Genomic DNA, 17,033 nt, shown 5'->3' with positions numbered 1-17,033 from the left:
GGGTTGCAAGAAAACTGGTGGGGGAAGAAATAAACGAAAAGGAACTTAAAGGGACGTTCCCATCAAATTCCTTTGCCATATGCCAATTGGAGAATTAGGGCTAGAGTTCAGTAGAATTTACAGTATATCCCGCTTCCAAGGAGTCTTGTAATTTTTTAAAAATGGTCTAAAGCAATACTTTTTCAGGCTTTCTGGAGGTCGTTCAAAGTTTTGGGCGGATTGTTTTGTTAAATCACTCAACACTGACGTACGAATGATTCTAGCATAAAAAAGTCACCTAACTCAAGGGATTAACCAGGGTTGTGTCGGCACATAAGAAACAACCTAGCAAAGAACCAATTTTAAACTGCATCTTAGGGGACTTTGTTATTGGCAGCCTGTCGTAAAAAGGTGTAATTTGTTCCAATTTCTTTTAGTTGAATCTATGAAAATTGTCAAATTAACACAATCTGACAGGCATAAATAGTGGCAAAAAGGTGGCATGCCTAAAAGGAAAAGAAAAACTATGAACAGAAAAGCCATATCTGAAAGTCATGTGCTTACAAAAATAGGGGGGGAAAACTGAAGTCTCAGTAATGGTCTCAGTGTAAGACGGGGTTTGTTAAGAAGCTTTTTATAAGGAAGGTAAACAGGAAGACAAGGCCAAACGACACAAGAACAGGACTGAAAATCAGTGGCAACAGGTCTGATGGAGTGATTAATCCATATTTGACGGTATAGGTTAAATCATCATCCATATGTACAGAGAAGGTCACCAGAGGTGATGGTTTGGGCCTCCATGTTCGGAAGATGATGGACTTCTGAACACAGAAAAGTACCATCAGCTTTTGACCCACCATGAATTACTATAGGGAAATAGTAATTGGTTGGTACTATTGGTACTAAAAGGAAACTTTTAGTACAGTACAATCATCTTTTTAAAAAAAAACCCTGACCCCCATCCCCCACACACACAATGGAGCACTATCAGTCATTGATTGGCCTCCTTAGAGCCCAGACCTCAAAATTATTGAAGCAGTTTGGGATCATTTTGCCAGAGAATAGAAATTAAATCAGCCAACATCCAAAGAAGAGCTTTGAATATCCTTAAATGAGCCTGGAAAACTTTTCCTGAAGACTACTTAAAGAAATTACGAGAAAACTTCCCTAAGTTTCAGGTTGTGCTGAGGTTTTCGAGTTTGTTTGTTTTTTTGCCTTATATGCTGTATTTGCATGCATGTTTGCACAAGCTTCAATAAATCACTCCTTTTCCTGTTATCCTAGCAAAATATCCAGAAATTTGTGGCTCCACACTTTTGCACAGTGCTATATAAAATTACAGACACGGGGGGCGAACAATCACAGATTTTTCCATATTAAGCACGTGTGGTCACTCAAGGGTTAATAAGAGTTATTAAAAGTCATGAAACATCAAACATGCTGTTTTTTTCCATCAAAACACCAAACAAATTAATATCCGTTGAAAGAGTAGTTTGTTTAAAAATAAACAGTGAATTCATTCTGGAAACTTGATTTGGCCTCAATAAGACTTTACCATCTTTCCCTTTGTTTTTCACCTAGTGTATCTATGAATGCATGTGAGGAAAAATGCTAATCACATCTAAATAAATTCTCCTAACACAAACAGCGCTGCAAACATGCACATAAACGATTAAAAATGACACTTACCCCAAACACTGGCAGAAATCTTTCACGCAAAAGGCCTTACTGAACTGGTTTTTAACAAACTTGAAACCTTCCTGCTGTACTGTATACAACTTTGTATAAACATACTGCAATATTATGATTTCCTGCTCAATGTTCAGTCAGTTTTGGTTATTTCCAGAGTTCCTTTAATGTTGTGTTGCTGGGATGTTCTTCCAGTTTTTAGCAGGGAGCGATAATTATACTCCAATCTGATCGGCACTGATTTGAGTGTAAATTGGGTTTAGGAATCTTAAGTAAATAAGAGTGTTATTTCAGCTACAGGGTTACCCGATATATGAAGAACTAGTGTATAACAGAGAATGTTTGCTGAAGTAAACTGTGCCAAGAGACAGGAAAAAATATATTTGGCCAGTAATGAGAAGATCAATGAAAGTGAAGATTGAGACAGATGATGGATAGAGACTGGGGTAAAAAGAAGTAAAGGATTTTGGTAAGAGTGCTGATAATGATGAATAGCAGACAGACAGAACATGAGACAAATATTAAATAGGAAAGAAGGGAGGAAGAAAAGCAAGATTTAAGGAAGACGAGGACACAAAGTTGTTGCCAGAAGTTCTTTTCCTGCCTGTTGAGTTACAAGAAGGATTAGTAGTAGCAGAATTAATCAGCTATGCAATCAACATGTCTCTTAAATTAGTGTATCATAACTCTCGATTTTAATTGGTGGTCCCATGAGGTAAATGAGACCATTTTTCTCTCCAGTCTAATCCAAGTAAAAGGAGGGAGTGGGCCAATTTATAGTGTGCAAAAGAAGAGTAAGCTGCAGGGCTCCTTAAACTCTTATGTTCAGAAGACATTCCCAAATTGAAAACTAGAAAGATTTTTTCAGAGAAAGAGTGGAAGAATAAAATGAATTTTCACAAAGTATTATTAACCTCTGGCACTATTGCAAAATTTGTGAGGAACTGTCTGGTCCTATAGATCAATCAAACAGAGAGAGAGAAAGAGAGAGAGAGACCCCCACAGAGTGAGTTACTCCTCTGTGGTCCACGTTTGCTGAGGGAGCGCTGGCTCACCAGGGACAAATTAGCCACACAGGAGCACTGAGGCATCATGGGAAATTAATGATCAGGACCTCCAGGAAGTGAGCTAATGAGTCCTAGTGCCACACACACACACACAGAGACAGACACACACATGGTAGAAGACACAGAAAGCAAGACAAGAAAAAAGGAACTAGCCAAATGTGCACACAGCTATCAATGTAACTTTGGATGAGTGATAGCACTGAACCAACAGCTGAGTTAGTGTGACCCACACACACACACACACACACACACATTTGGAAAATCAGATAATTAGAGAGGACCACCAGTGGCTTTCGCCCATGGAGGCGTTGTGATTACTGTCGCTACACCCTCCCCTGGGGTGTTTGACAACAACCAGAGAATTAATACTTATCACAGCATACACACACACACACACAAACACCATCCAGCCAAGAGTGGTTGAACTAAATGTAGCTCTTGCAGACACCAGTTACGGAGATGCTGTGGCTCCCTGCTGTTATCCTGTGTTGGGTACTTGAATGCACCACTTCACCATACAGTGTTGGCCTACTTGGGGCTGTACAATAAGGACTGAAAAGAAATTTCAGGAGAGGACAAAGGACGCTTTCTTTTTGTATCAGTCAGCTGCTTACCTTTGAGCAGACACCCAACAACAAAAGTGGTGTTTGCTGCTGAGTAATGAGACTGAATAAGTGAAACTATTCGGTCCACTAAGAAGAACCCAGGTTTTCCTGAAAAACTGGAACAGTGACAATCTGTCTCCCCACACCAGTGGGCGCACCTCCCAAGGATTTAACTTTGCGCTGCAGTACAATAACATGGCCACACCCTTGTTGAGTGATTGGCCTAAAGTTTCCCCGGCACCGCCCTCGGCCCAGCGCATCCGCCCTTCCAGCGTTCCGTAGCCTGTTGCTGCCAAACCATCTGACAGTTTAAATTTATATTCTGCCCTATTACTGTACTCGAATCCCCAAGCTTTAAAGTCAGTCTTTTTATTTTTAAGTCATTACAGTGACTAGAGCTCACTCTTAAACCACGATGCGCAGTGTGGAGACGCGCTCAGCAACGTTTCTCTGTGGTGGTGCACACCTTCTTTGCAGCCTGTAATTGTTAACTTTTTTTTGTGAGGGACATCACTTCACGTTGTTGCATCATGGGAAGCTGCAGCAGCAGTTGACGCTAAAGTGTGAGTTTGTTCATGAGTTGCTGAAGCTCCTGAAGAAAGTTGTTCGCGGAGCTCCTTTGCGTCGGGTCTCGTCACCTGATTTTGCGCACCACTCCCAGCCGGTGCAGAACCTTTCCGCAGCGGCCAGGATGGGCACCTTGCTGTGGACACTCGGAACTCCGCCTGCTTGGAAAGCTACGATTGTCTTCTTCAATATAATATCAGCTGTTGTGGCCAAAAGGCACACCGTGTTTTGGAACTCTACAAACACAAGGTGAGGAGGGGGAGTCTATGCGCGTAATGACGCTTCTCTTGGTACAAAACGAGAAGGCTGTTTTATTTTCATCACTAGTGACCAAATAAATGTTCACTGTTAAGGGGTCCAGATTTGGTTTAATCTACCAGTTTAGGTGAGAATAAACATAGCTGGTCTGAACTTGCACTTTCATGCCATTGCACAACATCTTTAATGATGCCTTGTGAATGACTCAGGCTTTAGTTGTTTAAAAGAATCTCAGCTATGTACCAGCTCACGTCAATGTTTACTTAAATGCAGTAGGGAGGGAAGCAGGTCAAACCTGCACCAAAAGCTATCAGGCTGTTTCCTTTAAATCAAGTAGTCTCAACTCTGTGAGTACAGTGGAACCCTCGGTCCACTTGAGAGAGACCTGAGTGATCTCACCTCCTTGCCGCAGCCAGTTATCTTTATCATATTGACCACACTCTAACCGTGGCTTTCACCTGTCTGCTGCTTCTTGGAGTTAGTGATTATGCTACTTATAGAAAGGCAGAAGTAAGGGTTTCTTCCTAAGTGTTTGTTCTGAATAGTGCCCTAGATAGCATTCTCAGGACACAGGTGTATATTAAAGTCTAAAGTGCTGCTGTGCATAAGCGAATATGTAGTCAGGTAAGGGGAAGCTGTGTGTGTGTAATGGGTTGATTGGGGCCATTAGCCAGGCAGAGTGTGGCTCACCTGCTGATCCAGGTGTTCCAGTGCTTGCTAATTGAAGGTTTGAGGTGGGAGACCTGCAGGGCCTGACGGGCTACTGCCCACCAGAACACATTCGCGACTCTCTTACACGTTTTTCTAGACTCTTGCTCTCTCAGAGGCCAGAGTCCCCAAACGCTCTTTCAGATGAACGACCTTTTTACTTAGCCGTTGGCCACAGAGATTGCTCTGTCAGTAACTGTTTTATCTTTATGATTTTACATTTGTAGATGCTCAAAATCTGACAGAAATGTGACTCCTGGGACTATTAATTTCCCCAAGAGCTCCTTTGTCTAGGGGGCAGGCTCTTGTAGTGGAGGTTATACCCGGTGTGTGCATGTGGGGGAAAACTCAGTCATGTAATTGGGATCTGACAGAAATGTGGTGGACAGAAACACTGAGGATTAGGAAGCACCTTCTTGTTCTCCAGAGATTCAGGGATGAATGGTCACAGCCTGTGGCATGGCCACACAGTCTGCTGCAACACCACGCAATCACAATGCCATCAGCATCACGGTGGAGAGTAACCCACTGTGGCAGAGAATCACTCTCATCAGCAACACCACCCAATCACAAAGCTATCAGTGGTGCCGTGATGCTGCACCAAGTCCAGAATCCCCTGGGTTTACCACAAGGATTTTCCTCTCCTCTCCTCTCCTCTCCTCTCCTCTCCTCTCCTCTCCTCTCCTCTCCTCTCCTCTCCTCTCTCTTCATTACCTCCCTTGTTACAGCCTTCTCCTTTCATCTTTTGTCTGCACTCCCTCACTCCTCCTTCTCCTCTTTATGTCTCACAACTCCCTCCAGCCCAGTGATGGATATTGGCTGTGTGATTAGTTGAGCTTCAGTCATTTTCCCATACCATATTTTCTATTAGCTGCCAGCCAACGAGCCAGCCAAGTTGTCCTGAGGCCTGTAAATGCAGCCAGGTGAGGGGAAGAGGAGCACAGGGACACGAGAGCCGTGATTTTGTTGGATCAACGTAGCAATAAGAGAGCCAAAGACTGCGTCTGACATTCTGAGCACAGACAGTCAGAAAATAACCACGATTGGCTTCCTGCTTTTTTTTTGTCCGCAGTGCTGCAACAGATTACAGTGTAACTGTTATTAATAACCGTGTAAAACCTCTTTTTTTTGACATTTTCAGCATAACTTTGTGTTATTTCATCCATTCCCATTCTACATTGCCTTGTTTAACATCTTTCAGCTCACTGTTGTGGCTGAGATTTAGTTTCAGTGCTTTGATTCTTGCTAAAATGGCTCTGGTAAGTCCATCATCTTTGGGCTACCTGGGCGACACAAAACCAGCAGCAGGTCAAAGATGGTGACCAGAGGTATACTAAGTAAGAGAAAAGCCTCGTTTTCTTTTGGAGTTGATGAAACGGGACTTAAAGAGAGTTAATCTTGGATCATCATTCTCCATGTTGCCAGACGCATGACTTGAGATACACACTAACATTCCTCTGTAAATGTTGTAAACATTATAGCTTTACAAGCTAAAAACAGTTCATAGTTTTGTGTAGAACTGGCTTTGCTTGATTTATTGGTAAAATATTGATAATAAATTTGACCCCATGCACCAACCTTCTTTGGAAATGTAAGAAATTGTATTTTGCACATTCATGAACTAACAATAAGTGATTGAGTGTATTCATGGCAACATTATTCCTGTCACATGTGAATCTGGGAAAGCATCTAAAGACTAGCTTAAAACAAATGCTTAAGCTGCTTATAACAACTGTAGCTGGTGGAAAAACGAACTCTTTTTAATATGAACGACAGGATCCCATCTCTGGCCTTCACCTTTCCCTACAACATCTAGATTTATAGTTTTAATGAAGCAAGGGCAGTGAAGTGGAGACTGTAGGGCTTCACTGCTCTGTTCTTTGCTGGCTAATATGCTTGTAACAAAGGCTCAATGAAACACTTTAACTGGCACACATTTAGCACCCCCTATATTGAAAAATGAAGCTCTGAAATGAAAGTGATAGACTGACTGCGGGGTCGGCGTTGAACATTGCAGAATCGGATACCCCTGCCTCTTTCTTTTGTGGGGCTCCAGTGGTTCGATCGCCCTCTTTTATGATTTTTTATGAACACGGTTTACGATCGCTCTCCATTTTATAACCGTGTCTCTCTCAGAGCAATAGTTCCTTATTAGAAGAGAAATTATTTTTTACTTCCTGGAGCAGTTAAAGGTTAGTATAATAATATAACCCCAGTGCTCAAAGCTTGAGTGTGTGTGTATTTGTGAGTGCTGACAGTTTACCTTAGCTCCCCCCTGAGCCACAAGCTCAGACTGGTTTATTGGTGTATTCAGCTTCTTCTTGTGTTCCACGGAGAGCTTTTAAACCTGTTGGGCCAAACACGTTGACCAGCCTATTTGCAGATACAGCTGTGTCTGCTTTTTGCGCTGCATGCATCCTCATAAATTCGCTCAGGAGCCGTCAGGAAGTTTACTCAAAGCATCAAAACTTTAGGGATTGAATTACACTTCTTGGGGGACAAGAAATGGCTTGAAAGATTGGGCTGCTCATACATCTGTAACGAGAATAAATGTCACCCATACCTGGAGCTTTAATCACCTACTCCATTTTCTGGTTCTTGGCACTCACTTGTACTATTGCTTTCCCTCCTATCTGCCCGGAGAGGATGAAAACTTGTTGCAACAGTTCCCCTGGATCACAGCTCAAGCTTCAGTCTCTGCGTGCCAGCTCCTTTGCTTTCTCCGCACCCCAATTTTTTTGTTTCCGAATTTGCGTAGAGGCAGACAAGCGTAGTTTTAATTGTAAATGACATTAACATTTAAAACCCGCGACAGAAACATCGTAACCAGTTTTCCTTACCTGCATCCTCACTTGCTCAGACTTGAACTCGCTCTGAAAGTTTGGACACAAACTTAATCTTTATAAAACATCAGACCAGACCCCTCTGAGCTCTCGCGCTCCCTCTCTTTTTTTTTCTTTCTTTCTTTCTCCCCCCGTCTCTCACCCGCTCACACAAAGACCTAGGGTGAGCTCTAAGCCAGTGAAGCATGTTTAAACGGGGCATGAGGTGATGAATATTTGTATTGGTTTTCTGTATCTTTATTGAAAGCTGCCCTCATAAGTCCTCCGTGTAATCTCTGCTCTGTTTATGCATCATTTCCGTCTGTGTGCACTTGTGAATGATCCAGTTTAAATACCAAAGTAAATCACATTCTGCATACCATAGCTGCACTCACGTACACACACACACGTAACTGATCTGTGGGATTGCACAAACAGACGCATGCAATATACAGTAAAATAAAAGCAGATAAGTTGTAATTGTGTCTTGTCAAGGATGATGATTGCACTTTTAGACTGATTTCTTTCTTCTCGTTATTTTATTCCTTCATCCAGCGATCTGTCTGCATCTATTACCCCTCTGTAGATTGGACATGCAAATGAATACGTTCCTCGGATTGCTTTCTCTTCTCTCTGTGTCTGTCTATGTACTAATCTCTATCTTCCCCTGGTAAATGATTAACATGGAGAACCTGGCTGAACTATAATCAACAAACCCACAGTGAGGTAATTACCACTTTATTCCCGGTCCTGCTAACAAAGCAGTCCCCCTCTCTCTCACTCACTCTCTCTCACACTCACACACACACACACACACACACACACACACACACACACACACACACACACACACACTCTCTCTTCCTCGTTCTCTGAATATCACTTCATGTCTCTTTCTCTTTCTCATCTGTCATAGCTGCATCAGTGTCTCTCTCCCTTCTCCGTGTCAGTGCCTATTGTCTGACTTCGCCGCTGCGCTGTGGTCTGTGCAGATATAGAACCGCCTTTGCGAGTGCAATTGTGTGCGTTATCTGTCTTTGTAAATGCGCTTTGTCTGTTTGTTTGTGGTATCGAGTCTATTATCTGGAGGTAAACTGTGGTTGAGTTAACTTCTGTGTACACTCGAGCTTCTTCATCTCTGTCAGAAAACAATGCAAGGCAGTGATTTTTAGTGATTTGAATGCCTGAGAATTGACGTTGGGTGTCGTCGTTGTTGTTGGTTGAAGTTCATTTCACTGGAACAATAGCTCTGTCAGAGGTGTGTGCGTGCCTGTGTGTGTGTCTGTGCGTGCAAGCTTGTGGCTCTTACTGGCTGGTTAGCGTAAAAGGGAAGTCTTTGTTTCCTTGAAGAGATGCAGTGTGATAAGTGTAAGTTCTGGAAAAACAAAACCCAGAAATGCACGAGGATACCCAGCCCCATTAAACCACTCAAGGCTTTGATTCATTTCTGATCTTGCACATAATTCATCTGGGTTGTTTTTCTTTTTTGGGGGGGGGTTGGAGGTGCTTTTGTCTCTTTTTTTTTTTTTTTTTTTTTTACTTTTCTCCAAACTTCCCTTCATCTCACAGCAAGTAGTGAAAATGGTTTAACAGGAAAAATCGTCTGTTCCGGTCAGCAGTATGTAGCTGTGGGAACATTTACCAACAGCCTCGCATCTAAATAGGTCATTGTTTTGTTTCCACTCGTTAGTTGATTTTAGGTGTGACTAAAGTGTTCGAGGAAAAAGGCGTAATATTGTCTGTGGATGCTTGGCTTTTTTTAAGGTGGGGCTTGCAAATAAGAGTATTGTGCAACTTTGAAATGCCACATGGCCTAACTATCTCCAGCAAGTCTTTCCAGAAATATTTAGAGGTATCTACCACACTGCTTCCCTCACCTTTCATGTGTACATCTGTGTGAAATCAGTAATCCTCTATTTCACTGTTTAGTGATATACCTTAGAATGAAACCAGCATAATCGTTGCACGACAAAACTAATCTTTGCATTTGAAGTGAACGCTGAGATACACATGCATAGGAAGACTCGAGCACACTGTGCTGAAAATGAGGTTTGGGGCCTAGCAGTGAGGATGTCTGTATTAAAATGGATCAGATAGTCACAGTGCAGCTTGGAGCAGTCGGAGCAGACATGGTGTACAAGCATGAAAGGACGGCCGCTCTCTCCTCCTGGTCAGGATATTTAGTCAATCGATACCAATTTAACACCCAGATATTATCGCCGGCTTCTTGCATTATCGCTAGACTGCATATGGACCCATCTCTTTCCCAATTTCTCTCCCCACGCTGCCCTGTTTCTCTGTGTACACACATACATCAATATTAGGTTGCATTAAGCTGTAATAAGTTGCATTGTGTGAATGTCTCCAAGTGGGGTGGAACAGCTGTGGAATGAAATGAGGTTCAGTGATGTCTGCAGCTCAGTTGGCACGGTGCAGCCCAGCTTTGGCACAAAATGGCTGCTGTGGCGCATGTGTGTGAAGAGGGTGGTTATGGTGGTAAAGGGCTGTTGGTGAGCACTGAGCAGGAGCGCATTCATTCATTCACGACACACAATGAGATGTCATTGTTGTAAGTGTCAGGCGAGCTGTGTAGTCCTTTGACGTACAAAACGCCAATTAAATTGGCACGCAAGAATTTGTAAACTGTGGGAAACGCCGTCACTCTGAGCTTGACCAAAACAAAGCAATCTGCTCGCTGTTTGGCCCATATGTGCATTTTCGAATATTTCATTCTCATTTTATTACGCGTGCAGGCAGAAACGCGTCCGCATGTACCTATAGCCTCTCGCTGTACTCTTTCTCTCGGCTCAGAGATCCTGCCAAGAGGCAACTTGGGAATTCCCGCTGACAGAAATTGAATTAGTATTGACCGAGGCAAAGCAAAAGGCTGTAGCTGGAATCAGGATTATTGTACCAGACAAGGTCCTCACTACCAGGAGGGCACTGAGACATGTTTGCCATCATATCTCTATATTCTTTAAGGATGCTTAAGTACATTCACTCCAGAAGTGTTTCTTGATAATTGCTTAGATGTTCACACAGAATCTCCAAGCCAGTTTCCTAGAAATTGCTCCTGCTTTTGTGTGTGAAAGCTGTGCTTTGTGCGTATTTCCGTGCAATGACTCACTTGTTTTGGTCACTAATTGAGAGTCACAGTCATCAGGTGCAGACAGGACAGCCATTTTTCTTGCAAAACTCTAACTTTTTGCCTTGTTAGCGGACAACTTTTGTGTTTTCATCATAAATCTGCGACTTCAGGAGTGCTTCTCTCATGTGTCACATAACCAGTAGAGGTCTATGGGCTTGATGTCTTTTTAAAAGTCTTAATATTCATGTGTTTGATTTTAACGCTGCAGTGTGTCACTGGATTAAAGTAAAGAGCCCCACAAATCTGTCTCAGGTTTAAATCCCCTCTTTCACGTGTCACAAAGTGTCTGCGAAGTGGTGCTTTTAAGCTACATTTATTACGATTTGGGGAAATATCATAAATGTGCTTGATGTAATAATAATAAGGCACTCTGGCGTTCTGTCGTGGGGGGTGTATAATGGAGGATTTAAAATAATTTTCTTTTATATAAAAATGAATTCTGTTACAGAATGTGTGAGGAAAATGCTTAAAAGCACAGAATAGCATAAATTCCCATATTCTGATTACGGGGAATGTTTTGTGCAAGCTGCTAACTCGCAGCTTTTTGATAAGTATTAGCAATTATGTATTCTGGTGGTGTGTATAAAGGATTTTTTTTTTTTTTTAAAGCTATAGGTGTGGCTGTGTACACTTTATCTACACACAACAAAGAAATCCTTAGATTTAAAAAGATATGTAAAGGGGTGTGAACATGTGTGTGTACTTATGGGGTGTATGTTTCATTTTTGCTCTCTTTTTATAGTTGTTACAGAAAAGTTTCGAGTAACACTTTCAGCTACACATACACAAGTATTCCTATTTCCTAAAGCCACTTTTTATCCCGTCCTTTGAGATTTCCAGATAGATCACATGACAAATGTTGTGCTGTGTTGATATTATGACTCTTCTGTATTATTTATTTATTTATTTTTAGGAGACTTTTCCATGGTGGAACAAAAACTAATATTATTTTGGTATTGCCTCCCAGAAGTGTGGTAGCACAGCATACTGTGCAGCGCTCCCCCCAGTGATGTAAAACACGTGCAGAAACATTTCGCTTCTGTTTCTCTTTGCGCTGCCACACACACCACAAATGAATATACACGCTGCCTTGCCTGCTTCATTTTTTTTTTTCGTCAGCCCCGAGAGATGGTAAAAACATTAGACCTGCAGTGGAGAAAAGTGAGGGATAGAGAGTGCGTTAAGGAGACGATGGTAGTGAAAGAGTCAACAGATTTCAACTCCCAAAACAGCTCAGGGAGGCCCCCAGGGATGGAGGGATGAGGAGAGAGGGAGAGAGGGAAGAAAGGATGTCAGCAGGTATTACTATCACTGTCACAAGAAGGCGTGAGGAGCAAACCCTCTCTCCACCCCTCCCTCCACACACACACACACACACACACACACACACACACACACACACACACACACACACACACACAGGGGCTTACTCACACACTCACCGTGACGCAGCCATGTATACAGGTGTCGTAGAGAGGCTCACACACGCTACCGTCACCCTGCCTGCATATACGCTCGCTCATGGATGCTCGGACTCTGGGGAGAAGCCACGTAGGGACCACGCTGCGTTTAGACCTGACGCTGCTTTCAGTTTGCGCTACAGTCTTTACCTGATTGCCACCGAGACATAATATAATAACACATGCTTATTAAAGAAATAAACACCAGCAATTCTTTGAGGACTTCACTAAGATGAAGATATGGTTTTTGTTCTGTTTTGTTTTGTTGTTTGTTTGTTTGTTTTTTGGGGGGGGGGGGGGCATGTGCGTGCATGCAGACAAGATTTGCTTTTGTTGTTGCAATAACCTGTACCACATGATTTTTTTTGGGGGGAGGGGGGGTGCAGTGATGCACAGCTTGATGCTTGTCTCCTGGTACTCTGACTGCTATTTTTCTCTCCCTTGTTCCTTTTTTCCACCTCTTTCCTCAACATTTTGTTCCAATGAGATCTTTTATTTATGAGTTCAAGGAAAAGTGGGCTTTATTTTTCAGAATTCCTTATTTGATCAACTCTGCTATGTAATTGTAGCTATATAATTGCCATCGGTTAACCCCCTACTGTGTTCACTTTTTAAATGTGCACAAGCACATATGTATCTCTTAATAATCTGTGTGTTATTAGTTTGGTATCTCGCCATGTTGTGTTACTGTGCATAGCGTGGGGGGGGAAATACTGTGAAAACCAGCTCAATTTTAGTTATGCTTTATCCGCCACTTAGTTTTTTAAGGGCTTAACTTGTGTTTTCTTTAATCCTTTAAGTAAACTTTTATTTTTTTGAATCGTTGATAGTCTAGGAGTATCGGGAATGGTGGTTGCGTTTTGTGCTGAATGGATGGAACTAGCTTTGTCCCAAATCTCCATAGTTGTGGCCTTGTAGCAGTAGAACTCATGAATCTCATTGCTCCCCTATTCAGCTGGAAATGGAGTTCTTGTGCACGGTGCGCTTCTCAAAACACTGTAGCAGATGCTGCGCGTTTATGATCGCAGAATTAATCTGTGCGTTCCCCTAAAATACACCCGGTGACAAATGCCTAGTCATAAAAGCCGCAAAATCACTCACTCGCTGCGTTTGTTTATTGCATTTATCGATGTGATGGATTTGCCTGCAGAATGGAAATTTGGTGAGGGCCTTGTTGTTCTTCATCAAAGGTTCATAATTAACACCTAAACAAGTGAGTTTTTGTAGTATTTGTCGCAGCGCGTGTCGCTTTGCTGTTAAGAAACAAAGAACACTCACCCACAGTCACACATACCATGCCTCCTGTGTGTTAATCTTGTAATTTTGGGTCATTCTGGTTCATTACTTAAAGTAGCGACCAGTCATCTTTAATCCCAAATTAATCAGTTAATCCCAGTCCAATGCCAGGCTGTTATTAGCACCACGTTAGCGTCTGCACCGCTTCTCTTGACCCTCACCATTTCCTTCCTTTCTGCTCCTAAATCCTCACCACCACCACCACCACCACCACCACCCCTCCTCTTATTGTGTCTGAACCTTTCATCAGTGTTGTGGAACACAACTGGCCCCTCTAAGAAATTCAGAGGCATCCGGCTTCAAGGCAGACTTTTAAATCAAGCTAAGTGTCAAGAGTATAAATTTTTATTTCACACTCTCGAGCTCATGTACTTGAGCTAAAAATGCTGTATATGCTCAATTTAATAAAACATATTCAACAGTCTTATCCAAACCCTAGCCGAAACCCCATGCAGACTTGGCAATAATGTAGTATTTTTGTTCTCGGCTCTTTTGATTGTATCGGGCTCTGTAAGTGTCCTACCCCTGGTGGGAATATGTGTTCATGAGTGTGAGGGGCAGGGTGGGGCAGGGTGGGTGGCTGTGCGTGACTAGAACAGGACAAAGCTGGCTGCCTTGAGGGGAAATAAAGGGGACCCTCCATACCCCCGACACACAGAGCGATATGAATCTTAACCGTTGTGACGGAAAAAGATGGAGAGGGAGAGAGAAGCGTGGATCGGCTGTGATGGTGGGAAGGGAGAGGGAAGGGGGCAGTTTAGACTCCTGGGATTCCAAAGCAGTGACCGTGAAAGTGCTTAGATAAACAGAGAGGGAGGGAGGGCAAAGTGGGTAAAACGAGGATGGAAGAAGCATTCGGAGGAAGAGGAATGGTGAAGAAGGTGTAGACACACTGACTGGTGAAGGAAATGAGACCTGCTTAAGATGGGGTGAAAGACAGAAGATGAGAGTGAAACCAAGAATAGAAGTTTCTAAATAAGTTCACCGGGAGACAGAGACTGAAAGGGACCAGCTCACTCTATTTACTCCTTAACTCGTATGCCTCTCCAATCCTTCTCTCTCCATCGTCTCCCTTCCTCTCCTTCCCTCTGTTTAAATTATTCAAGCCTGTTGGTTGTATTAGAGCAGGTTTCCTTGACATGTCTTAACTGTGTATGTATGTGTGTGTGTGCATGTGTGTGAGTGACAGACAGAAAGACAGCTCTAGGCCTCCAACTGGCCATTCCTAAGGTAACAACCACCAAATAATCAGACACTGGGAAAGTGAGAAGGAATGCACACCTGGGATAAATGGACTAGGCTGCCTATCCAGCATTGACCTTCTCATCATGGCGAGGGAGGGGAAAAAACAGAGTACACAAATGGGAAAGAGTGTCTACAGCATCAGAACTGTGACCTACTTAGTAAATGATGGATTCTTAAAGCCAAGTCTGATTTATTGGCTGAGTGTATGTGCTTTATGAGCGCCCTTTTCACTATATTGAGTGCATCTGAGCAAATGTGTGTCTATGGGGTGTCGCTTGCATGTCCTCCTTAACCCACTTACACAGGTGGGCTGAAAGACCCGGGGCTCATGTAAGTGTAGTTAAGTATAGTTAAATAATAGATGAGAGTGTAGAGGGTATACTACAAAGACTGAATGGAAGAGAAGAAGTCAGTAAAAAAAATTACAAAATATTGGTTTAACAATGTTCGTTTATGCAACATGAGAAATGGCACCAACAACAGACATCATCACAAAAAAAACCACATTCACTCCAAATACTGCTACAAAAATGGGTCACATTTGATTGAATGCCAATTTAGAGCATTTGAGTTTCATAAAAGTGGCACAGAAACAGAACCTTTCTATAAAATTTCAAAGCAGCCTTCACCTTCAGAGTTGTCAAATCCTCGTTTTATCATTCAAAGGACAGACAGAAACTCAGAATGTATGACAGCCTATGGATGCGGACAGTGACGATCCAACTATGGAGTCATTCTGACTATTGTTTCCATTTTAAACACATGTGTATAAAGCAGACTAACAGATACTTTTTCTTGTTTTTTTTTTAACTGTTAAGAAGCTTGCCAATGTGCCCTTTTACAATGCACCGTACAGTCTATTGGCATGGCAACACTGGCAACTCTGTATAACAAACCTTTTTATAGTCCATTTACTCAACTTTAGCATGACGGTTTCTGAATATAGATGGATCTGTCTGCTCTGGAACTGTGCAAATCCAAAGGGCCCAGCCAGCAATACATAAATATTAGACACATGATGTTGACACAGCAGATGAGCCCAGCTGCCACTTTGTAGCAATACGCTTTGATAGATATTATAAATAGTTTGAATCATTGGTCTTGGTGTCCACCCATCATAGTTGTCATTGTTCCCCACCTCTCGTCATATGTCATTCCTGTCAGCGTCTTGGCGGTGAGGTACTGTAGCTAGTTTATGTGTCTGAGCCTGGCACCTTTACAAATCAGCCCTGTATTTATTCTGCAGCTCCATTTAGACTGCAGAAACATGGAGAGCACTCATTACTCTGAGGTTTAGGCTGTCCGACCGAGAGATGCAGGAAAAGGACGGCTAGAACGACGGATGGATGGGTGGGGCGTTGGCTTGGAACCAGTCCCAGCTCCAGATTGGTGGTTGTCCTAGCAACGGCACGACTGACCTTATTTACCCCCCTTTGTACACCCCCTTTTCGTCCATGCACTCTGCTCTCGTCCCGTGCACATTTTTTTTTTTTTTTTAGCCGTGCGCGCGCACACTTTCACCATCACTCTTCTCTTCACGAGAGCTCAAACTCTTCGCCTTCTGCCTCTTTTCTCCCTTACACTAATCTTAAAAGTGTGGCCGCTACCGCTCAGGGAAGGTGAGAGAGTGGAGCCAGACTTTTAGCTGCTGCAGCGCTGGTGGGTATAGTGAGGCAACATTTCGCCATACACTGTTTCTGGCCAATTGGTGAAAATTAAAAAGAAAAAGGACCCATAGACTGCCAGACTGCACTCTTGGCCATTTATGCTGTAGACCGTAATTTCATACCTCAAAGGAAAAAAATCACTGGAAAGCTTATTTTTGGATCAGACTGGACCACACATGGCGAGTTGTGCCCGTGTATGAGAGAGGTCTGTCACAGAAGGGGATGATGGTTTCTGCAGACATCCTGCCATATCAAAATGGCTCCGATGAATTGGTTTCCATACTGATGGGTCCTCTGGGCCTGAATTGGGCAATTTTCTTCAGCTCTGCTGGCCATAGCTATGCATCCTGTTGTGCTGCTGAGTCTCATAGAACAGACACATATACACAAACTGAAGAGAACCTTTGCCGTAACAGGCAGAAAATAGACTCTGTCTTTACCTAAGGCTGAGAGTCCTTTAGGCCTGAAGCAGCAAGGCTGTGTGTTTGTGTATCTGTGTATTTTATCAGTGTCTGGGAATTG

At 42.8% G+C, this 17,033-nt stretch overlaps 1 protein-coding gene across 2 annotated transcripts in view; it reads left to right on the top strand.

Annotated features, from left to right (window-relative positions):
• Positions 1-3,617: 3,617 nt before the first annotated feature.
• Positions 3,618-17,033, top strand: part of efna4 (ephrin A4) — a 35,413-nt gene continuing 21,997 nt past the window's right edge. For both annotated transcript variants that reach the window (XM_080896716.1, XM_080896715.1), the window contains exon 1: positions 3,618-4,156. In XM_080896716.1, the coding sequence (XP_080752842.1) occupies positions 4,032-4,156 (125 nt within the window). In that variant the 5' untranslated portion in view covers positions 3,618-4,031. The remainder of the gene's footprint in view (positions 4,157-17,033) is intronic.

The sequence above is a fragment of the Rhamphochromis sp. 'chilingali' genome (assembly GCF_963969265.1).
Source record: "Rhamphochromis sp. 'chilingali' genome assembly, chromosome: 11".
NCBI lineage: Eukaryota > Metazoa > Chordata > Actinopteri > Cichliformes > Cichlidae > Rhamphochromis > Rhamphochromis sp. 'chilingali'.
This window is presented reverse-complemented; position numbering and strand designations above follow the sequence as displayed.